General features: G+C 41.8%; 1 protein-coding gene across 1 annotated transcript in view; it reads left to right on the top strand.

Moving 5' to 3' along the window:
* Nucleotides 1-23,322, top strand: part of LOC134490976 (complement C3-like) — a 98,834-nt gene that overhangs the window by 69,662 nt on the left and 5,850 nt on the right. Inside the window, exons 22-36 of the mRNA XM_063294379.1 lie at nt 1,266-1,329; nt 1,671-1,757; nt 2,490-2,693; nt 3,335-3,410; nt 4,639-4,801; nt 5,806-5,901; nt 6,568-6,718; nt 9,074-9,237; nt 10,568-10,726; nt 13,797-13,947; nt 17,081-17,135; nt 17,885-17,972; nt 18,557-18,646; nt 20,363-20,468; nt 22,433-22,522. Of these exons, the coding sequence (XP_063150449.1) occupies nt 1,266-1,329; nt 1,671-1,757; nt 2,490-2,693; nt 3,335-3,410; nt 4,639-4,801; nt 5,806-5,901; nt 6,568-6,718; nt 9,074-9,237; nt 10,568-10,726; nt 13,797-13,947; nt 17,081-17,135; nt 17,885-17,972; nt 18,557-18,646; nt 20,363-20,468; nt 22,433-22,522 (1,744 nt within the window). The remainder of the gene's footprint in view (nt 1-1,265; nt 1,330-1,670; nt 1,758-2,489; nt 2,694-3,334; nt 3,411-4,638; nt 4,802-5,805; nt 5,902-6,567; nt 6,719-9,073; nt 9,238-10,567; nt 10,727-13,796; nt 13,948-17,080; nt 17,136-17,884; nt 17,973-18,556; nt 18,647-20,362; nt 20,469-22,432; nt 22,523-23,322) is intronic.

Raw genomic sequence — 23,322 nt, 5'->3', positions numbered from 1 at the left:
TGAAAGCATGTGTGAATACATTCTTTGTTATGCCCGAAGTCCAGCAACTTAAAAAAAACCCTTTAAGCATTAAAATGTCCAGTCAGTAAACACTATGTAATAAAACAATGAAATGAATCTTATCCCCCAAGAATATTATTGAGGGATAGCAGCACTATTTAATATCCAGGAATGCAAGTGGTATACGAAGTTACACAGTAGTATAGATCGATGAATGGGATGGCATAGGATTGTATTTCCTATCAAAACAGTAAGTAATAATATTAATAATAAATAATAATTTAATTTAATTTATTAATTTAAAAAGGGAAATAGCAGAAAATCAGAACCCCCAAGAATTTCAGTGCCTCTTGACAAGCTTTGGAGAAAAATCCTTTTGGATGGTGCTTCCTGTCACTTAGAATTTTCTGGGCACGTGTATGTGGGGGGGAGCCCTTTGGGACCCTCACCACAGCCTTAAAAAGGGTCTTAACAGCAGAGGAGACTTTGTGCCAATGACCCTGGGAATTAAAAGTTTGCTAAAACATGGATTGCCTAACACAACTTTCCCCAATCCTCTACTCTCTGGATGTGCTGGGGTTATAGATCCCAAAACAGATCCCAGAATTCAGTCACCAAAGGCAAGGCTAACTTATCTGGAAGTTACCGAAGTTGGGGTAGGCCAGAATAGCACCAGGGCTGGCCTAATTGTTAAACTGTTTCCAGAGGAGGAGGCGTGTTAGTCTTCCGCAGCAAAAGACAGAAGCCAGAGGCAGGCTACCCACACAACGTATGGTGGCTGTTTTGCGGGAGGAGGAAAGCATAGGAGGGGAATGAAAAAAAGGGCAACGAAAAAGGGGAAGACAGTAAGAACAATTGTAGGTGACCACAGCTGCTGTGACACAGACATCCTTCCCTCCTGCCCCCCCCCCCCCCCGCTAATCTGAGATATGAAAGCTCAGAGCTTCCAGAATATCCAGCTATAGGAGGGGAAGGAGCCAGTAGGAGCAGATGGTGGAGTGGTGGATAAATAGAAATTCATCCTTAATAGAGGGCGATGTTGACTTGGCTACGGAGAAGACGTGGGGCTGGCCTATGCCTTTTCGCATTGCGCGTTCAAGCACAAACTCTATTGCTGAATATCTCTCACATTGGAAGAGATGCTGCAGGGGATCCTTTGTGTTCTGTAATTGCCATTTTGAGATACCTGTTGCTGTCATGCATGATATGTTTACTTGTAACGGGGCTCTCATAAGGGATTGTTCTGGTGTCTTTTCCTGTAACAGCCTGAAGGGGTACGGAGAAATATTGTGAAGGTTATTGAATTGGACCCAAATACAAAAGGAGTAGGTAAGGTCTTTCTTACTCATTAATTCCCGTTTTACTTTCAACTAAGTCCTGGGGATGGTGTCTTCCTATTGCACGGTCCTTTCACCTGCTTGCTTTACTGTTTCCAGGGAAAAGGGAGGATCTTTTTACCATGAACATTTCAAATAGAAGTTATTTTATTTTACAAAGCTTATGTGCTCACAGAGAATTATGTCCCTCCCTATTAAGTGCTTGTGTGGTAATTGTGCTGAATTCCATTTACAATTGAGTATTAGAAACAATGCCAAAGAGGCACTTAATGCGGAAGTAACTGGCATTTTTCTTTCCTTGTAATTTTCCTCATTTTCTTTTCCATTTGTCAGGTGGAACCCAGGAACAAACGGTCATAGCCGATAAGTTAGATGACAAGGTGCCTGACACAGAAACTGAAACCAAGATTACTGTCCAGGGTAAGAACTAGTTATTTGAAATCCAGGCTCCTATATCTCTTGAATAGAGAAGTTGAAATAGCCACCAGCCCAGTTCTTGCTAGAATCCACTGGCACTGGAGATGGACACCTTGAAAGGACAAGTTCTCCCTGTGCTTCCATTCCTGAGTAGACGGAACATAGATCAGAGCCTGCCTTACTGGGTGCCCAGGTACAGTGGACCTATCCCACTTTTGACATTTAACCTTATTACTTCTGCCCACCTGGTGACATCAGACAGAGTGGATGCTCCAGGTCCTGTTGTTCAAACAGTGTAATCTTGTAGGACTTAGGAAGCGAACTTTCTCTGTTGCAGTGCCTGCTCTCTGGAATGGCATTCTCCCCAAGAGCCACACAGCTCCAACCCTAGTGACATTCAGAAAATCATTTTTAAAATTGGTGGTTCTCCCAGGCCTTGGGATAGGGTGCTTCTGGAGTCAGCTATGTCTTTTTCTGCATGTACTGTTTCTTATTTTTAAGTGTAAGCCACCCAGAGTTGCTAAGGAGCCAGGCAGACTTAAATTTGAATTAAATACATAAACTTTCTGATTAGTCCTGGAACCTAATTACCCCCACTCTCAATGCTCTAAAGGAAGGGTAGTGGGGATGGAAGCAACAGTAGGGAAATCATTTGCCATAAAGCTATTGAAGCTTAAAGCAAGGTCACAACCCCCCCCAACTTCTACACACGCTTGGTAATTTTTTCACATTCAGGTGACCCTGTGGCTCAGATTCTTGAAAACTCAATTGATGGAAGTAAACTAAATCATCTCATTATCACCCCTTCTGGCTGTGGGGAGCAAAATATGGTCACCATGACTCCATCGGTTATTGCCACCTACTACCTGGACGCAACTGGGCAGTGGGAGACGATTGGCGTGGATCGCAGGACAGAAGCAGTCAAACAGATCATGACCGGTAAGGCCAGTTGTCTCCAGATATGTTTTCTTCGGCTGATGGAAATGTCAGATTCATTCATCCCTAAAGTGAACAATGTGAGACCCACAGAAGTCAAGAAGCCAAGTGTTCTTAAATGGATGGAGGGGTTCTTCTTTTTTTTTCACAAAGTAGGCTTCTGTCAGCCTAGCTAAGGGTATTACTGCTTTGGCCTGGGGGTGGGGGCAGTTGTAGTAATTGCTGAGAAATATTTAAATGTGGGCTCATGGAATTGTCACAATATTCTATTAAAAAGACAGTTTCATCTCTTTTGTGGTGATTTTGGACCCTTTAATCTGATATCAAATGTCTGTTTCTCAGTTGTAGGAATCAAGTCTCAGGACAGCACTACATGTTCTGATAGTCTCTCTCAGCTCTTTTTTTTTTTTGGTGGCTGCTGTTAAGGTTGCTTCCTTTCAGAATCTCAACTGCAGCGTGGGATAGTTTTACACTGAGACCAGAACACCAAACAAAACAACTGTGGAAAGAAAAAGCTGCTCCAGTGAGAGTCACAGCAAAGAAAGAGGAATGCAGAACTGCTGGGGCTGGCAGTCTGGATGCAAGTGTGCTTCTGTACGGCTGGAGGAGAATTTCACAGCTCTTTCTACCTTTCCCCTTTTCAGGTTACACCCAGCAGTTGGTGTATAAGAAACCAGACCACTCCTATGCAGCATTTAAAGAACGCCCAGCTAGTACTTGGTATGGACAGAGCAACTGCAGCAATACCTTTCAGATCATGGACGGCTGTCCTCTAACGTCCTATAAACTTCCATATATTTTCATTGTCTAACTTCTGTTGGTGTGTCCAACTCTCTGTCTTTGCATTTCCTTTCTTGCTTTCTTCATTCCCTTCTTCCTCGTGGCTCCTTCCCTGGCTGTGCTTTGGTCCTTGACAAAAGTTCCTTTTCTAATAATGGCTTACCCATATTGTATGCCTCCCTCTTTTTCCTCTGGTCTTCCCATGTCTAGCATGTCGTATCAATCAGTTTCATTGTTTTTTCATTAAAGTAAGAATGGGAATGTGCTCCTGCTACAAGGTGGAGGAAGCACTTGAAAACGCTGGTTCCCTGGGATTCAGTTGTTGTGGTTGCTGCTGCTGCTGTTGTTATTGCTATTATTATTATTATTATTATTACTATTATTACTACTAGATTCTTATCCCACCTTTTTTGTTTTTGGTGAACTCAAGATGGCAAACATACTTAATAGTCCTGCCTTCTATTTTCCCCACAATAGCAAGCCTGTGAGGTGGATTGGGCTGAGAGAGAGCAACTGGCCAAAGCCACCCAGCCGGCTTTCATGCCTAAGGGAGGCCTAGAATGCACAGTCTCCTGGTTTCTAGCCCAGCACCTTCACCACTACACCAAAGTGGCTCTCTGAATAGATACCTCAGTGGGGAGCTGCCCTCTGAAAGCACTCAGTTACCTTGACTATCACTAACCCCTATAGGGCACATGCTAAGAGTTCATCTCTGATCATCAGAAGAACTGAATCAAAGAATTCTCATTCTCTTAACTATTATCCTGCATTTGTTCCAGAGCTCTCATTCCTATGTACTGTTGTGAGATAACAACACTTGTCATTCCTCTTAAACTGACTCAGCGCACCATTTCTCTTGACACTGGCCTTTGAGTCCTTGGCTAGCTGAACTTTCTTTCCTTCCTTGGTTGAAGGAGAGATGAGGATGACCCATTTGAATCTTGATGGTCTCCCATCATAACAACAACATTGGCCTAGAGGCATGTGCAGGTTCTGCTCTTGTTGTGCCACAGTCTACTGGTGTGGTGACTCCGGAACAAGCCACTCTTCCCCGCTCCCTCCTAGCTAGCAGTAGCCTAGCCATATTTGGCTTACAAAACCAAGCAAGCAACTACTTGTATTAAGATCTTCGTTGAGATGGTTGGTTAATGCATTATATTCTTTACAGGCTAACAGCGTATGTTGTAAAAGTCTTTGCCACGGCCACCAAAGTTGTAAAGAACATTAACAATGATATCATTTGTGGAGGTGTGAAGTGGCTGATTCTGAACAGGCAAGAACCAGATGGAGTGTTCAAAGAAAACGCCCCTGTAATCCATGGAGCAATGAAAGTATGGTTTCCTTCCTTCCCTTCCCTTCCTATTAAGACTACTTGATTTAAATAAATCCAGGGATTTTCTTGTCTTAACTCAAAAACCCAAGGCTAGGTATTAAAGAGAAGATTGCACTGATGAGGTGGTTCATTGCTAGCTTCTTCTCAGGACTGGGATATGAGCAGTAGGAACAAGAGCAAGTGAGGCTCTACAGAAGAAATTTAGGAGCAGATTTACGCAGCCTCCTTGCTCTGGCATGAGGATGGTCCGTTCACCATTTCCTGAGCACATGTCTTCGTGCCTCCATCTGTAACTTAGTGTCTCCATAGCTGAGCCACCCCAACAACATTGCTCTTCCTAATATCCTACATCAAGTTGCAGCGAAGAGTTACAAGAAACCTTAACTCTTTGCTGCCCCCCCCCCAGTTTGATAAGTCGAATAGTCAGTTGGTCGGCCATACTTACAAGGAATTTAAAAAGTAGTTCAGTCAATTGATGTTAGGATGGGAAAGAAAAAAGATAAAAGATAAAAGATGCAGGGCCTGGTCTAAGCAGAGGATTATGCATACCAATTGGAAGAGGCGTATCATATGCCGGTTGATGTTGGTCACGGTTTGAATTTCTTCCAAGGGAGTGACCAGTCATGGGCCTTAGAACGTTGCACATGAAAGCTGTATGGACTGCAGCACAGCAAGCACCTGCTCTGTGTCCACAGAAAGGGCACACTGTGGGGACAGTGAGTTTTAGGGGGACGTGATTTCCCGCCAGCGCCAGAGTGGGAGGGAAACCTGCCAAAGCAGTCGTGAGCGTGTGGCTTAGGCGTCCCTAGGGGAAATGAGAGAAGACATGCAGTAGAGAATGTTAAGAGCTTTCAGCGTGAGACTAGAATGGTGAAACTAGGCTAGTTTTTATCGAAGGGGCAAGGGAGACCTTTGGGGAGGGCAGCTGGAATTACATAGAAGTATTTATTTATTAACATTACCTTCAGTTGCTTTTTTGTCTCCCCCCACTATTTATTCTAGGGAGGAGCTGAGGGTGCTGAACCAGAAATATCTTTAACAGCTTTCATCCTGATTGCATTGTTGGAATCGAAACCAATCTGCAGTGATCATATCAATGTAAGTGATGGGAAATGGTATGAGAGGGCCACATCTCTTAGGGGGTTTTTGATCACAGTGTTCCATTTGTACTCCTTCTTGGCCGAGCTATAAACCCAAGTTCAGTATTAGAACCCTTCAGGATCTCAAAGTAGCCTATGCAGCATTGCTGTGGTTTATATTTCATTAATTTCAAATCAAATCAAATCAAACCAAATCAAATAAATAATAAATGCAATAAGGACAGTATTGGGAAATTACATATATACTTTCAGGCCAGCAAGGTATTTAAATCAGTTAATGATCTGTAAATATCGAAGCGCCTTTTCACCGCTGCAATGTAATTCTCTATCATCAGCATTCCTCAAAGGCAGATTTAGAAAGTTCTATGCAGAAAGAGCTTCTCCATGTGGTTCAGCAGCCACTGAATTTTCAGCCTACATCTTGCTATATTGCAGGTTTTACAGAAATTCTCCAGTGGAGCCTCTATTTAAGACATTCCTAATGAATTTTTTTTCAACATCTCTTCCTGGATAAAAAGCCTAAAATAACGCATATTGTGGTTAAATTTGCATTATTAGCTTGAAAGCATGCAAGCAGGAAGTGGGCAGCTCATAAGTAGGTCTAAAAACAGTTCTCCAGACATTCCTGATGAATCTCTTCTCTTCCCTCTGCCCTCACTTTTAGGTTCTAGACAACAGCATCAACAAGGCTGCAGCTTATTTGGAGAAAAAGTACCCAACGCTGCAAAGGCCTTACACTACGGCTCTCACAGCCTACGCTTTGGCTGCTGCAGACCGCCTGCAGGACGACAGGATACTCATGGCAGCATCAACAGGTACATCTGCGGGTTTACTTTAGATAGAAGAAAACAGGTGCGGTTGGTTTGGAAAACAGCCAATTCCTGCAAGAAGCGGAATGGAGGATTAAGACTGATTAATTAATTAATTAATTAAGATTAAGGATTAAGCTGGGAACACAAAGCACAATGGACATATGCCTGAGATATTGCAGTGACCAAAATAATAATAATAATAATAATAATAATAATAATAATAATAATAATAATAACAACAACAACCAAGAGCCACACGCAAGGGGGCACCTCTTTGCTTCCAGCTGCCTTGTCCAGGAAAAAAAAATCGTCAGAAATAATAGATGCAAAGCTCTTCTTCACATAGGCTGCCAGTTGTACAGGCACCGTGGTTTATTTGTTGAATTAGAGTTCTTGATCTTTTGAAAGTACAGAGGATTGGCGTTTATTTGCATTTACCACTTTTTTAGTATTAGCAAAGGAGACTAGAGAAAAAAAGGGGGGAAAGTGGCCATGATTTTTATTATGATATCTAAAATAATAGTTTATTATTTTAAGACATTTTGCCCTGATCTTTATCAATGTGTATGCAATTTAAATATGTGCAATTTATTTATCTAGGAAATACTTATACTTATATTGCATTTTTAGTGGTTCTCATAGAGTCATACCATCTCTGATGACCTTTTTGTGTAGTTATTTCTCTTCTACTGCATGTAACAGATGGTGAACCTTGGTTAGCCCTTGGATGGGATTCCTCTAAAATTCCAGAGCTGTAGGCAAACCTGGGAAGTGAAAAAACTTCCCAGAAGAAGGCCGTGGCAAACCATTTCATATTTTTACCAGGAAAACTATACGATTGTGTCGACGTAATCACCAGAGGCTAGTCCAGCTTCAGAAATCGTTTACTGTTTTAGTTTCCAGATTCTCCCCTGTAGGAGGAAAGCCATGTTAGTCTATGATGGCAAAAGATCAGGGGACCGGTAGCACGTTTTCCAAGCAACAGCTTTCATTAAAAGGCGTAAGCTGTCACGAGCTACAGCTCATTTCATCAGATGCATGGAGTGGCTAAAGGGATGTAGGATTTAAAGGGCGGGGGCGGAGGAGAAGGGAGGGGAAGGCAGGTTGGTTATGCAGATGCAGGTGATGTGTGAGACAGATTACAAGTGCCTTGCTTGTTTGTTTGTTTGTTTGTAAGGCTTAAATGGCCACCCATCAATGAAACACAACTCCGGGCAGTTCACAACAATAATAAAAACTAAGAAACAGTAAAACAAAAATCTGGCACTTCCCCGGGCTCCCACTGAAATCCTATTGCAGTGCTGAGGGAAAAGCCAAGCCTTTGCAGCTTTCAGAAAGTCTAGAAGGGTGGGGGCTTGCCAGATCCCAGAGGGACGGGTGTTCTACAGGGCAGGGGCTGCTGTGGAAGAGACACGCTTCCCAGGTCCAACTAGATGGCAATATTTAAGGGAAGGGACCTGGAGCATGGTCACCCTATCCAACCGGGTGGAACAGCAGATACCCTCAGGGAAAGGCAGTCCTGCAAATAAGCCGTCCGTGTGCCATGCAGGGCTTTAAAGGTGATAACCAGCACCTTGTACTGCACCCAGAAAGAAAATGGGAGCCAGTGCAACTCACACAACAACAGTGTGATATGGATGACCAAGGCATGAGTGGCCATCAGCAGAACCTCCCTGGCCAGGAATGGGCGCAATTGGTGCACAAGGTGGATCAGAGCAAAGGCCCTCTAGCCACCGCTGCCACCTGCTCCTCAAGCAGGAGCCACATATTCAGGAGGAGCCCCAAATTGCGCACCATCTCTGTCCAGGGAAGTGCTACCCCACTGAGAGTCAGCGATAACATCACCAGACCTAGGGGGGCCAGAAACCGGTTCCTCCCCACCTAGACCCTCACAGCCTCCAAGCACTGGGTCAGCACCAGAACAGCATTATCTGCCTAGCCAGGGGTGGAGTTGTATAACTGTAGAGAGTACAGAAGATGCCCTTGACAGAGGTAGGCCAGACCTGTTACCAAAGCAATGAGGGGAAAAACATAGCTTGAGTCCAAAACAAACAGAAAGTATGCATAAGCAGCTCAGACAGACACCATTCTCAATATAAGCAGCCTTAGCCTTTCTGTGGACTTGATTCTTGGTTTGGTCTATTGGGGCTGACAATAACTGGCTATCATCAGCAACCCCATGCCATTGAATGACCTCACCCAACAATGCACATGTAGCATCTGCCTTCTTGAAGAGTGGGAGACTTAATCAATTGTTAAGTCTCCCATTCTTTTCACTCCAGCCAAAAGTCATCTTCAAGGTACGTGACCAATATTCTTAACTGTTTAGTGAAATTGCGTTTCTGTGCTGTTTTTTAGGAAGGAATCGTTGGGAAGAATATAATGCTCACACTTACAACATTGAAGCCACCTCCTACGCCTTGATGGCCCTGCTGAAAATGAAGAAATTTGATGAGACCGGTCCCATAGCCAGATGGCTGACAGATCAGAAATATTATGGGGGAACATATGGGCAAACCCAAGTGAGCCCTTGCTTCATTGTCAAACTATAAACGTCTGAGCTATATTCTATCTTGGTCTGCTTAAAACAAAACAGTAGTCTGAATTGTTGCATGTTTAGCCTAAAGAAGAGAAGGCAAAGGGGAGACATGAGAGCAGTCTTCTAATACTCGAAGGGCTGTCACAGGGAAGAAGTTGTGGATTTATTCTCCATACTGCCTAAGGATAAGACAGGAACCAGTGAATGGAAGCTTTACAGAGAGAGATCCAAAATGAGGAATAAGGAGGACGTTTCTGACTGTGAGCGCTCTCAAGCATATGGTGCTCCATCAGGAGGCTTTTGAACAAAAGACGGACACCATGTACTGGGGGTATGATAAGGATTCCTGCCCTGGGCACTAGGTTGGTCTTGAAGATGTAGTAGTAGTAGTAAACCTCCTACTGGTTCTCTTTCAGTTTCCTATTGGGGGAATAAAAATGATAGAGTGCTTAGCCTCCAAAGAAGGTGATTTCATGAAGACTATGTCAAGGAAAAGGATCCTACTGTTGTATTTTTGACATCCTAGTGCTGGTTTTCTACCTGCAGAGAGTTTACATATCAAGATGCAATGATATTAACATGATTCCCACTCAGCTGGTAGAACAAGGCATAGGATAGCTACTTTAGGACTTGACTAACTCTGATAGACTGAAAGACACTACAGCTTACACTTCAGTCATCTGTGAGCTTTCTTGGCACAAAATATCCGTAGGAGGGAATGTGCTGTGCTGTGCTGAGAAAGATCAGGGTGTATGGGTACATGGGTGGAGAGGGAATCATTTGCCCCTTCTTGGTCAGCATGCAGGTACATGCACCTTTTGATGTGCAGGACAAGGAATAGCTTTTGAGAGGACGTTTTATTTGAAGATAATCTAGGGTTTATGTCCTTCGTTAGTGCTGGAGTTAAGGGAACTAAGGGAAATCTCATTCACAGACTTCCTATTGTCCTAGGTCATTTAGTCCTACAGATAGAAGGTTCTTTAAAGATGCATGCACATGTATACGAGGCATCCCTCCTCTGCTTGTTTATTCATTCGGTTTGTAGCCCATCGTCTCATCCCTAGTGTGCTCAAATGAACTAACAGACCATTGTAAAGTTTAGAAAGGTATTTGGCATATTTACTGCAACCAGCCCCATCACCATGCTCTTCCCTGTGTGTTGAACATCCCGACTGTCTGAAACACGGAGTTGCTCGAAGAGCACTTCTTGTCTCTGGTAAAGCATATCACTGGATTCTCAGTTCCTATGTGCTAAGGTCCTTTGTGAGATACTCCAGGGCAAATGATCTTATTTTTTGCTTCTCCCATTCCAGGCCACAATCATGGTGTTCAACGCTCTTGCTACGTATGAGATTGACATGCCTACCCATAAGAACCTCAACTTGGATATTGCTATTAAGCTGCCAGAACGAGAAGCGCCACTAAACTACAGAATTGATTTTGCCAATGCTATCATAGCCCGGACAGCAGAGGTACAGTTTTCCGCAAGTGTATTTCTTACTGCCTTCTTTGGAAATGCTTATTACTCTGGAGTTTAGAATTCAAATCCAACTTTTTGCAAGAACTGGGGAAAACTACATAGAATTTAGTGAAACAACTAAGAAAAGCTGAATCAGTTCTCCTTACTGGAATTGTGGTCATTGGAGTACAGCCCATGTTCACGCATCAGACTGGGGGAGACTGGCTTAGGACTACTGTCTTCTTTTACCATGTCATCTTAAGTGACTTCCCTTTCCTCACACAGAGCTGTAAAAGGCCACGCCCCGTTACTTAAAATAAGATTCCAAAACTATGTCTGCACTTTCAAGAATTATTCCATCTTTGATAGGAAAGAGATCTTGATGGCTTTGGGGGACTTCTGGAGCATTTCAGGGCTTAGTACATGAAGGCAGAGTCATGAAGACAATTTGTTGCTATTTCTGATATTGCACAAGGAATTTGGGGCCAAAGTAGATAAAAGTGGAGTCTAATAGAGTTGTATGTTTCAGTATGGATCTGGTACAGTCAAGTAAAAAGAACATAGAAATTTTTGTGGAAAGAGTATTTGTGGAAGGAAAAATACACGAAGGAAGGTAAACTATGGCAGGGATTACTTCATCTTTCCATATATCTCCCTCTTTTGCTCTTTGCGTGGAGCTCCACTCCAGCTCAGGTCTGTATATATGATCTGGAACCCTACAAGATAAAACTTAGATGGAAAAAGCCCTGCATGTACTAATCATTTGCATCTAGACTTTGTGCACCAGTCTGACCTGCTGATGTGGTCCTAATCTCCTTCAAGATTGATTGGGCCCCTATCGAGATTCATATTTAAGGTGGCTTGATGAGAAGAGCTTCGGATTGTCCCAACCGTAGCTCTTCGACATCCCAGAGGAACAGCTCCTCTACCAGCATCAAGCCTGCCACGGAGCAGAGCGGATGCTGTAGGTGGCAGAATTTAAGAGCCAGAAGACTCAAGAGCCAGCCTAGAGATGCGCCTTTGGAACATATCCACACCGTAATCTGAAAAACAATTTGAAAGAGAATTGATAGTTGATAGTATTCCTCCAAGAAAGCCAGGGGAGGACGTCATCACATTTCTGTTATATGCTATATCTTGAGGGCCAGTTTGGTGTAGTAGTGAAGGTGCTGGCCTGGAAATCAGGAGATGGTGAGTTCTAGTCCCACCTTAGGCAGGTGACTTTGGGCCAGTCCCTCTCTCAGCTCAACCCACCTCATAGGGTGGTGGTTGTGGGGAAAAAAGGAGGCAGGAGAATTAGATATATTCTCTGTCTTGAGTTATAGGTAAAAAGGGTGGGATAAAAATATATCTGGACCTCATTTCTTGTAAATGGATTACTGATTTTCTCTTCTTCTCAGCGCTGCACATTTCTACATTATTATGAGCCGCCCCAAATTGCTGAGAGTTGGGTGGCCTACAAGTTTAATAAATTATTATCGTTACTATTACTATTATGCTTGACTTTACATTCGCAGCTGGCACAAAGTGAAATAATACACACTTGGACATAAATACATATATACAGTAGTTAGGCGAAGAAAACTCGACGCACACCTAGGCATTCTGTAGGCTGCCTGGGAATCCTAGTCCTTTCCCTAGCCAGATGCCAACTAAAAGCAGCCAAACATTACTTCCTAGTATAGCAGTAACATTCTACTTCAGTAGAGCTTGTCTTAGCAAGGGGCAGGTTCCTCCTTCCTAGGCAAAGCAGGAAATCTTTTATGTACCGATCAAAGCGAATATTTGTAGCTCAGGGCTGAACTGTGGAGTCCTTGGTGCTCTCTGAGCCTGGTTGTTTTCTTGCAGACGTTTCATTGCCAGACTAGGCAACATCTTCAGTGCGAAGAGGGAGTGGGCCTTGCTCTCTGCTTATATGCCGTGGTTTGTCCAGCTTATAAACAGAGAGCAAGGCCCACTCCTTCTTCGCACTGAAGATGTTGCCTAGTCTGGCAATGAAATGTCTGCAAGAAAACGACAAGGCTCAGAGAGCACCGACGATTCCACAATCTTTTATGTTGTTACTTGGCAAGCTGATTACTATATTCATTCTTTTTATTCTTTATTTCTATTTATGGTATTTTACTGTATTTTATTTTTTGTATTATTCTGATGGTTTTAATCACTTGTTGTAAACTGCCCAGAGGCCTCTGATGGGAGGAGATGGGTGGGGATAAATTAGATAGATAAATAAAATTAAATAAATAAATAAATAAATAAATATGAAACCTGATGGCCAGGCCTTGGTGCTACAGGATACTTAAAAGGTTTAGGTGTCAATGAGCAACACAGTCAGGCATCTAGAAAGATGACCTAAATAAAACAAACCCCAATATGAATGTGGAAAAAATAATAATGCAACTGCCCAACTATTACCTTCTCTATAGTGATGCCTCATACAGACTTTTCCTTCACTGGGAATTCTTGATGAAAAAACACACACAAACAGGGTTCTCCGCATTTTCCTCCACTTTTCACCAACTGCCTCCAAGAGCCAATTCCTATATAAGCAATACCATTTCATTAGAAGCTTTACCCTCCCCTTCCCTTTCTTGGGGAGAAGGGAAAACTCTACCGTGCCCTCCATTGCACTCTAAAAGAGATTTCAAGTGGTTTAAAATTTATTAGGGAAACGTATTTGTAATCTTCAGATGGCACAGTTTATGAAGGTGAGGTTACTCTCCCATTGCAGCAAATTAAATCCATTTATTCTACTACATTATATCACTATGAGTGTACATCAGTATAGAAATTGGTAAGACTGGTGCCCAATAATCTTGGTTAGTTTTACATTCATTGTGTCTTCAGAAAGCAGAAGGAAAGGGTGTTTTCTTGATCACTCGATTTGATTGACACTTGCTAATATACTGCTGTTCTGTCATCCAGATACGTGACTGGGTCTTTATTACATTTTGAAATCTATTCTACCTCTAGTTCACATCAGGTTATAACAAATGCAGTAAAATATCAGTACTAGTAACAAGTAAGATCAAACTAGTCAAGGAACTCCAGTTGAAGATCATGCTAATCTGGTTGCTTTTCAGACCAAGCTCAATGAAGATTTCATTGTGTCAGCATCAGGTGAAGGAAAAGCCACTATGACCGTTTTGACAGTTTATAATGCACAATTACGGGAGGATGCAAATGTCTGCAAGAAATTCATTCTTGATGTTTCTGTTGAAAACGTCCAATTGAGTAAGTTTGACTGGTGGCCTTTGGCTTGGTAGAAATGGTAGATTCTAATGAAGTGGCTAGGTTTTATTTCTGGTTAGCAGCACTTGATTTTTTTTGGTTTTGCTATGAATAAGTAATAGAATACAATACAGTACAGTACAGTACAGTTTTTATAGCTGGCCCACCTCAAAAGACTCTGGGCATGCAATATATCTATGTTCTTCCATGATGAATTATGGGCTAGAAGTTTCAGGGGTGGGGGGAGTTAAAAATGTTTGCTGCATTAGCAATGAAGTTTGATACACTAGATCCAGTTTAGAAATGAAAGGTGTAGGACCTTTTCATTTTGTAAAAATGAAATGAAAAATGAAAAAATGATGCTAAGTAGATGAATCAATCTATTTGCTGTAATGATACAAAACCAAAGGAACGCTAAGCTAGGAATGGGAAGAAAAGGTGAAAAGGCACAAAAAATGAAAGTGGTTGGGTACTCAATGGTCAGAAGGAGATGAATTTAATTCCAGACCAGTTTCTTTTTGCAAAGACAAGCAATAGAACACAAAGTACCACAGATCTTTGGCCTCTCCCCTGAGATCCTTTGCTGCAGTTTCCCCCAGCTGTGTCTGAGAATCAGCATTTCCTTCAGCTGCCCAATTGGAGGGTATCAAAATTAGCAGCTAGCTGGCATCCCATCCCCCCACCCCACCCCCATTTTTCCTTGGACACATTTTGTGGCACCAAAAAAGGAAAGGTAACCCTTCTCCCACTTCTAGCCACTCAGAAAAAGTGGCAAAGCCACCCGTGGTGACAGCTGGAGAGGCAGGAGCTGGTAGAAAGGCTCCATGGTACTTTGGCAACAGGAGGGAGAGAAGAAATGCCCGGAGCTTAGAGGCAGCACAAGACAAGAGTCCTTACAAATGGGAAACTGCCTCCCCATAGCTCTAGAGGGAATGCTGCAAAACTGTCTTAGCAGTTGATGATCTCAGCTTCCCAAATCCCATGCAAGTTCTAGAGTTGGTGAGTGAGTGAGTGAGTGAATTCTAACTGCCATCGGTCACAGAGGCAAGTCAGCACAGCTTAGTGGTCCATAGGTGAATCTACCAAATTGGGTAGATGTAGTATGTTTCTGTGTTCAATGTCACCTACTCTGAAGATTCATGAAAACAACTCTGACCAAGCCATGATCCTATTCCCTTCCTGTGGGATCACAACTTATTAGTTATTAACATAGTCAATATGTTTTAAAAATAAAAGTTAGCATTTTCCCCTTGTTTTAAAAATGTATTTCCTAAAGAGCACAGAGCAGGTTTAACTGAATGTAATATTAATCATCTCATTTAGCATTGGGTGTAAGATTTATGTTTCATAAACTGCAGGCTCAGGCTTTATGACCTGGGTTGGGTCCCTCGTGCCTTTTATTGGCACTGAAAAAAGACACCCATTTAAGGTAACTGGAATTTTCTCCTCATGAGAATATTTGATCTGGAGGCCTGGTCCGGTTCAGGACTACAGTGTGGGGAAAAAGATTAAAGTTTCTCTGTTCACCATGTCAGGATCCCAATGTGGAACAAGTCTGCTCTACTAGCTATTCATTAAAAAAAAGTCTCTCACTTGATAGAAAATCATATTATTAACTTCATATGTAGTTGAGATCCAGTTCCTGCAGTCTACAAAACAATTTATTTCCTTTTGCCCTGAACAAGAGGGTGTTCAAAACATTGAAAGATAAGTTTTGGTGTTGAAAGATATAGATTGGACAAGAATTGTAGTTGTAGCCAATATTCACTTTACCTTCCCCAGAACAACAAAAAACATATACATATATATATATGGGCAAAGGAAGTCCTCCTTCATTTTAGCTTACTGTGCTTATTTGCCTGAATTGAATGATTGATCATACTGAAGGAAAAATACTGAGCCAACTCCATATTGAAAGAATTCAGGGCTGAAAATAAATTGGACATGTAGTATGAGAGTGATCCACTCCATGCATCTGTACTTCTATTTGATACTGGCGTGAGACCCACCACCCACATCACTCAGTAATGGAATGAGAGAAAAAAATGACCAAGTCCTGTTCGTATTTGTTTTGTCTCCAAGAAGCTAATATTTGAAATGTAACCAAGCTTCTTCCCCTTGTATTTCTTCAGAGGCAGACAAAGCATTCCTATTAGCTCATGTCTAGCAAGAAATACAAATTCTGCCTTCTGAGGGAGAGGATATCAGGTCCATATTGCCAATTATCTACCGTTCCTAACTAACCCCAAACTGACAGCAACTAGCAGCCCATCAGAGTCTTGCAAAACCAATTAGGGTTTGGACAGATGGTCAAATAGCCATAGGCCAAAAGGCTGCTGTTGGCCTGATGGATCACAAATAATGCCTGCCTCTTGTTGTCCACTAAATCTCCACAGTCTCCTATCACTTAACTAGTTGCACCAAATCTAAGAGCTGTGTTGGGGTGAGGGGTACCAAAGAAAGAAATGTCTTAATGCCATTCTGAAATTTATAAACTCAAGAAAGAGAGATTAGCGCCAGAGATTTTTGGCTGCTCTTAATTAGTGTTGATGGGTTTGCAACAGGATCCAAATTTCTGGTGGTTTTATATCTGCACACCATACTGTGGCACTCCGCAAGATGTAATTCATGGTATTATTTATTACATGTTTGTCCCACTTTTCCTTTGAAGAGCCCAAACGCTCTCACCACCTGGTATTCTTGCAATACCTTGATAGAATAGGTTAGGATACACACACACACACACACACACACACACAGACTACAGCACATAGAAGTAAAGAAAAAATTAACTTTGGTTCTTGCAAAATGATGGATGAGGGAGTGGCATTTTACACCCAGCTTGAAAGTTCCTACCTCATACACTTTAGAATCTACACATCCAGTTCTTCAGTGATTGAAATTTGCTTTGGCTTTATTATTCTTTGTTTAAACATTCCCTATTCACATGACTTCCTTCAAGAAGGAACCAATCAGTTAGAGAAATAGAGGGTAAAAGTGATTAGATTAATCCTTTTTCCCCCCAATGAGACATTACAGCCAGTTGGATAATCAAGCTTTTTACCTTAAAAAAAAATCAAATTGCCAAGAATTTGTAAGGAGCCTGACTTTCCCCCCTTTCATTTGCAATTTTTAGACTTAAACCAGGCAAAGGGAGCCAAGGGAGCACTCAAGCTCAAAATCTGCACCAGGTGAGAATGTTGAATTTTAAAGATAACTTTGGATCATAACTGGATATTCAGGGTAATAACTGGGAGAAGCAGTTGTGTTACTTTTCAAGAAAACAGTTTACACTTTTCCCAAGTTTACACTCTATGTCTGTTTGCCCCCTGCCTCCCATCTGTTTTCTATGAAGTGTCCTAATTTGTAACAGCTTGTGGGTTGGAGGATGAAATGAAGAGCAGGATTTAAGTCACCACAGGTCCTTTAGAATGATTAGGGATTTAGAAGTTGCAATATGCTACAGCAGGATGGCCAGTACATGGGTGGGAAACCTCCAGGGGATTCCAGAAGTTGGAAAAATATGCTAGGAGAAGGCAATGGCAAATCTCTTCCAGGTTGACAGGAAAATTCCACAGATATGTTCATGAATCCATCAGAAGTTGAGCCTGACTCAAGAGAAATAGGTAATAGAGTAAGACTAATGATAGGTCTTCAGCTTGGTTTTTGACATTTAAAAAAACAAAACACATTTCGTTTTATACCTTAATGCTTCTGTCTCAATTTTCACCCAAATTCATAAACCTTGTAAAAACCTCCATGAAAATTGTGAGCAGAAACACTGTCTTAGGTGCCAGCCTATAAGCTCTGTCAGTAATTGGCTTTCTCCCCTTCAGGAGGAATCATTCTGAAAAATGCAGAACTGTTGTCATAGCAATGAACAGGAATCTGTTTCTGAACTAGGAAATCCATCTTTGGTCATCTTTGTTCTTGATTTTAGGTATCTTGGGGACGTTGATGCTACAATGACAATAATTGATGTTTCTATGCTCACTGGTTTTGCCCCTGATGCTGAAGACCTTAATAGGGTAGGAAAGCTTTGCTTGGTGCTTGAAATGGCTGTTTCTATAGTTCACTGAAGCTATTGAATTAGAGAACGTATTACAGTTAACAGAAATCATTTGCCCATAGGAATAGAGCTGCAGAGAGAATGAATGAATGAATCTTCACTTACCTGTAAATAAATCAATAAGGTGCTGAATTTTATTTCAATGACACACAAAAGGCATTATCTTTTATAGAGTCAGAAAGGTGCATTTCTTGTAATGAAGACTTGATTCTGCAAAACGTTCTTTTAACTTTCTTGAAAATGTCTCAGATGTTGACTATAAGCAGGGATTTCCATATTCACCCAGAATTTGACTTATGGGAAGAATTTGACTTGTACAAGGATGCGTGGAATTTCTTTGACAAATTAATAATATTAAAACTCTTTTTGGTTATCTCAAGGTCTCTCAGATGTACATCTTGGGAACCTTGAAAATAGTTACTGATTTTGCTATAGAAGTAACATAGTGCCAGTTCAAATTGTGTCAGTTATCTGCAGTTCCATGTATTTGAATCATCTGCAAATCCTGATGTAAATGTCCTCTTTCTTTTTTTTATTGTTTAGCTTTCTAATGGAGTTGACAGGTACATCTCCAAGTTTGAAGTTAACAATGTTATGGCTGAGAAAGGGAATGTTATCATTTACTTAGACAAGGTAAACACTTATAGAATTAATTCCTTTGAGTAGTGGCATGGTTGGAAATGACCATCATTAGGCAAACATTGGTATGTGTTATAATGAAAAAGATAGAAGGTATACTCAGCAAAATAAATCTGCATAATCCATCATTAACTGCCACAGATCGTATATAAATTAAGAAAGAGATATAATGATCTCCTGCATTATGGGATACATTATATTTAAAGACTTTAACTACATTCTATTTAAAGAAAGACTGTCCTCCATAATTGCACTGAAGTGCTAGCCACCAGCCCTTGAGCCAGTAAAAAGTATGCTGGCCTAAATTGTGCTACCAGTCCATATTCTGCCACAATAACGAGGATGGTGAATGGTGCCGTCCTCGGTAGATTGGTGGATTCCTTCAGCTTTGTTTTCCCTTCCCCCAAGCGTCATCTGCCATTGGGAAAAAACCTCAGTGACTCCCCTTAACATTTAATGGATGCTTGGGACAGCATATCTAGTCCCTTGTCAGGTGGCCTGACTTGCAAATGGCAGACAGGTGCTAAGGGGGAGGCACTGGGTGAACCAGTATGCCCAGTCCCTCTTGAAATCCCAAGCCTGCCCTGCTATATGTCAGTTCAGCTGTTTCAGAACACAGCTCTAGCACTTTTCTGAAAAAGAGCAACATAGTTTACAAACAGCCTGGCTCACAGGTTAAGGGCATGAGGGGGGTGCAGGTTGAAATAGGAAGGAGTAATTAATCATGAAGGAGCTACATCCCTGACCAGTGCTGCAAGGGAATGATGGTGCCCAAGTAAGAATGGCATCCAGGCAAATGTCGAAGGGATCTAGTTCTGACCTCGAGGCCTGTAGCACCTGAAGGAACCAGGGCACAGTCATGGAGAACGTGCACGCTACAACAGGCTATCAGAGTTGTGGAATCGTTATTGGCCTGCATGCAATTATAACGGTAATCCCGATCAAAACGTCTCGCATCGATAGTCAGAGATTCTGGGCCTTTCCCCACTTGCCCTTAGCCCCAGTACAAGCACACCTTGGCCAGTACTTATTTTCTGCTCTACCTCCATATTGTTGCCTGTATCTTGTTCCCAGTCTCTGATTAAGACTGGCTGAAGGGATGAACTTACTTGAACCCATGCTGAAACAGTATTTTTCCCTCCATGCCATCCCTGCCCAAGAGGATCTTGAAGGCAGGTGACCTCTGTTAGCCTTTATCACCCCATTGCCTTGGAGGGACGCCCAGTGACCGGACTGACTTAATAGAGAGGCAATAGGGGCAGGGCAATGGGGGATTGGCAATGGGCTTAGCCAATTTCATGCCAGAGCAGTTTTCTGCTGACTCAAGGCTGGGAAGACAGCACTTCCCCACTGGGTGGCGGGGAAAGATTCTAGGTCACCTAATGCCCTTTTGGTAGTGAAAAAAACTGAAAAGAAGATATGACAGAGTAATATGTTAGTATTGTAACTGTTGACCAGTATTTTCTGACACACCATTTCAACCTGCTGTTCCTCTCCATGCTGGTACCTTTTCCACTGCATAGCCCTGGATTCTGGGAATTTAGACAGCCTTGCAGAGTTTATTCCCTCAATCTCTATGACAAACCTGAGCACCCAACTTGGAATAAGCAATTTTCTTGAGGCTATACTGATGGAGTTTATTAAAAAAAGTCATTATCATCTCTGTTGGAAAACTGGCACCCACAAAATTATCTTCTCTCTCCATGCCAGGTCTCCCACTCTGAGGATGAATGCCTGCAATTTAAGCTTTACAAGTATTATGAAGTTGGTTTCATTCAGCCAGGATCAGTCAAAGTGTACAGCTACTACAATCTAGGTAATGGCAAAAACAGCTTTTCTTTTTTCATACACACACACACACACACACACACACTTTGTGTGTGTGTGTGTGTATTATTATTATTATTACAAAGAACTTAAAAACTAACACAAACTAACAAAGAAGGAACAGAGAAAGAAAAAAGAAAAAGTGCAGAAAGAATAAAAAGAAATAGAAAGAAGCTTCTGGTTTCCTTTGCAGCAAATATAAGAACAATTACAAAATTACCTCTGACTCTATGATTACAAAAAAGGCTCACTTTGTTCTATTATCCAATTTTTTCTAATCATCAAAACCACAAATCATAAGTGCACTTTTTATGTTTCATGCAAAAAGTCTATGAGGGGTTTCCAGTCAGCCATAAATATAGATACTGTTTTTCCTCTGATCAAATAAGTTAATTTAGTCATCTCCGCAAGTGCCATCATCTTCACCAACCATTCCTCTGTTGGGGGTGTTGTCGAACCTTTCCACCTTTGAGCGTATAGTAGTCTTGCTGCAGTTGTCATATACAAAAACAAAGTTCCATGAGTTTTTTCAAAAAGGCATTTGTTTGGAGAAAGGTGTCCCAAAATGCATACACATTTTACAAAATGTTAATGTAAAATAACTGTTTAAAACATCTCCAGTCCCACTAATCAGACCTGAGATATTTGCAAAATTGAAAACTGATGAGAAGCCAGAACAGACAGTAACCCATGCCTAGTTCTAATTCAGTTTTGTTGCAGCGCAGGACAATGGATGGTGCTTCAGTTTCAGGGAAGGATGTGCCCACCCAAGACATTTTGCTGCTCAAAGCACTTGCACTGATTGAGCATCTAGATGCAACCCCAAGATCCCTTGCAATGTCACAGGGCTAGGGCAGGCTAGCTAATTTGCCTGGAAGATCAGTTTGTCCCCATTTTGATCTCACTCTCGCTAGGTCTCGTTAACTTCAGTGAAAATGTGAGATTGTTGGCCTGTAGTCTCCCTTATAAGGCATCTGTAGTCCTCACTTACCAGCTGCCTTGTGCAGCGACTGTTTGAAGTTACGACGGTGCTAAAATTAACTTTGCGACCAATCCTCGCATTTACGACCGTCTCAGTGTCCCTCAGTCACGTGATCACCATTTGTGTACTTTGCAACCAGCACGCATTTTCCCTTGCAATAAGCAGGGTTAATACTGTACGGTATGGAAGGCAGAAGTAAAATCGTAAGTTGCGGTCACGTGATTTTTCACTTAGTGACTGCATCTTAACAACCGAAGGGAAAGTAAGATTGTAAGCTCAGTCGCGGTCACATGATTTTCTGCTTAGCAACTCAGTCGCTTAGCAACCAAGTTGCCAGTCCCAATTGTGGTCGCCAAATAAGGACTAACTGCAATGATATTCTGTCTTGATATTGGTATCGCTAACACCAGAGTCCGGGTATCATAAGTAATGTCGCACAGAACCTCCCCCAAACTGAGTCCTTTAATTCTAGAAGGCATGGTTGTACAGCAGACTGAAAGAATCATGAATAGTCCATTGTATACTACCAAAGGAGGAGGCAGCAAGGGGGGCTAGAATGACAAAAGTCAAATTGTGTTGTCACACCACAAGCCCCACCCCTTTTGTATGTTCATTGTGGCATTATATGCTTGCCCAAAACTTGCAACACAATGCCATTTTCATCTTTCTTGACAAAAGGAGCAGAACCCTGCAGACACCCATGTTCCAACTTCCTAACTCCATTAGATATGAAATACCCTCTCTTACCTTTCTTATTGCATTGTGCCACTTTCTGTTTCTCAGGTAAATGCTTAACAAAACTCAGTCAGCTTTTGATAAGTTTCCATTGCACTGTCAGGTCTGATGTGTCCCAAATCCGAAGTCTCCTTGAGAAAAATGAGTTACTCTTTGTCCTTCTCAGTAATTAAATCTATAATCATCATAGATTTGTTGATGTGATGTATGGATACAACCTTTCATTCTTCCTTTAGATGAACAGTGTACCAAGTTCTACCATCCAGATAAAGAAACTGGCCTTCTCAATAAGATATGTCATGATAACATTTGCCGGTGTGCAGAAGGTAAGTTGGGATTAATAAGGAAGATGTTGTGTCTCAGCACCGAAATGCAAGATTTGGGGAGGAGACAGTATGGAATCTCTGACTTATACAATTTAATTCAAAGTGAATGGTAATTTTTCTCAGTCTGAGTCTATCCAGAAGCTTTGGACTCTGTGCTCTGTAAAATAATACGAGGAGAGAATTGCTGATCTTAGTAATTGCAAGACTTCGTAAAATGATTCCTGAAGAGTTTACATATGATTGAAGATCCACTGTTTCTTTATGCATTTCTATTTTTATTTCTTTATGTGATGCCCTGTTTTTACATCTAATACTGCAGTATGACCAAAGCAGTTAATACTAACTAAAAAAAGGTAAAACAAACAAAATGTCCACATAGAGTATAAATATTTAACAAATATCCTTATCCTGTGGGGCATGCCCCTGTCTGATGACCATGGCCAATTTTCTTCCATTTGCCTGTTCCTCATTCCCCTGAGAGGCAGTCAGCAAGTGAGCATGCAACTGCAGGGAAGATGACAATGGAGGATGCTGGATATTTTGAGTTAAGCATTGCAGTTGGTACACTTCTATAGATCCTCAAACCATTTATCTCCATAAACTCAAAGCATATGCTTTCTTGCCTCCCAGTAGGTCTGCCTCTCTCCCTCTCAGAGAAGAGGGAAAGGGAAACAGGTTGGGAAACAGGCAGGCAAGCTTTCAGCAGTTTCTCTGCTGTGCACCTGGGTAGGACATGGGTGACAAAAATGAAGATTAGACAGTCAGGGTGGAGTTGGAGGTTGTCAGAATATTGTGTTCCA

Source organism: Candoia aspera, chromosome 2 (genome assembly GCF_035149785.1).
Source record: "Candoia aspera isolate rCanAsp1 chromosome 2, rCanAsp1.hap2, whole genome shotgun sequence".
NCBI classification, from domain to species: Eukaryota; Metazoa; Chordata; class Lepidosauria; order Squamata; family Boidae; genus Candoia; species Candoia aspera.
The sequence above is the reverse complement of the archived record's forward strand: the minus strand, read 5'-3'. Positions and strand labels throughout refer to the sequence as shown.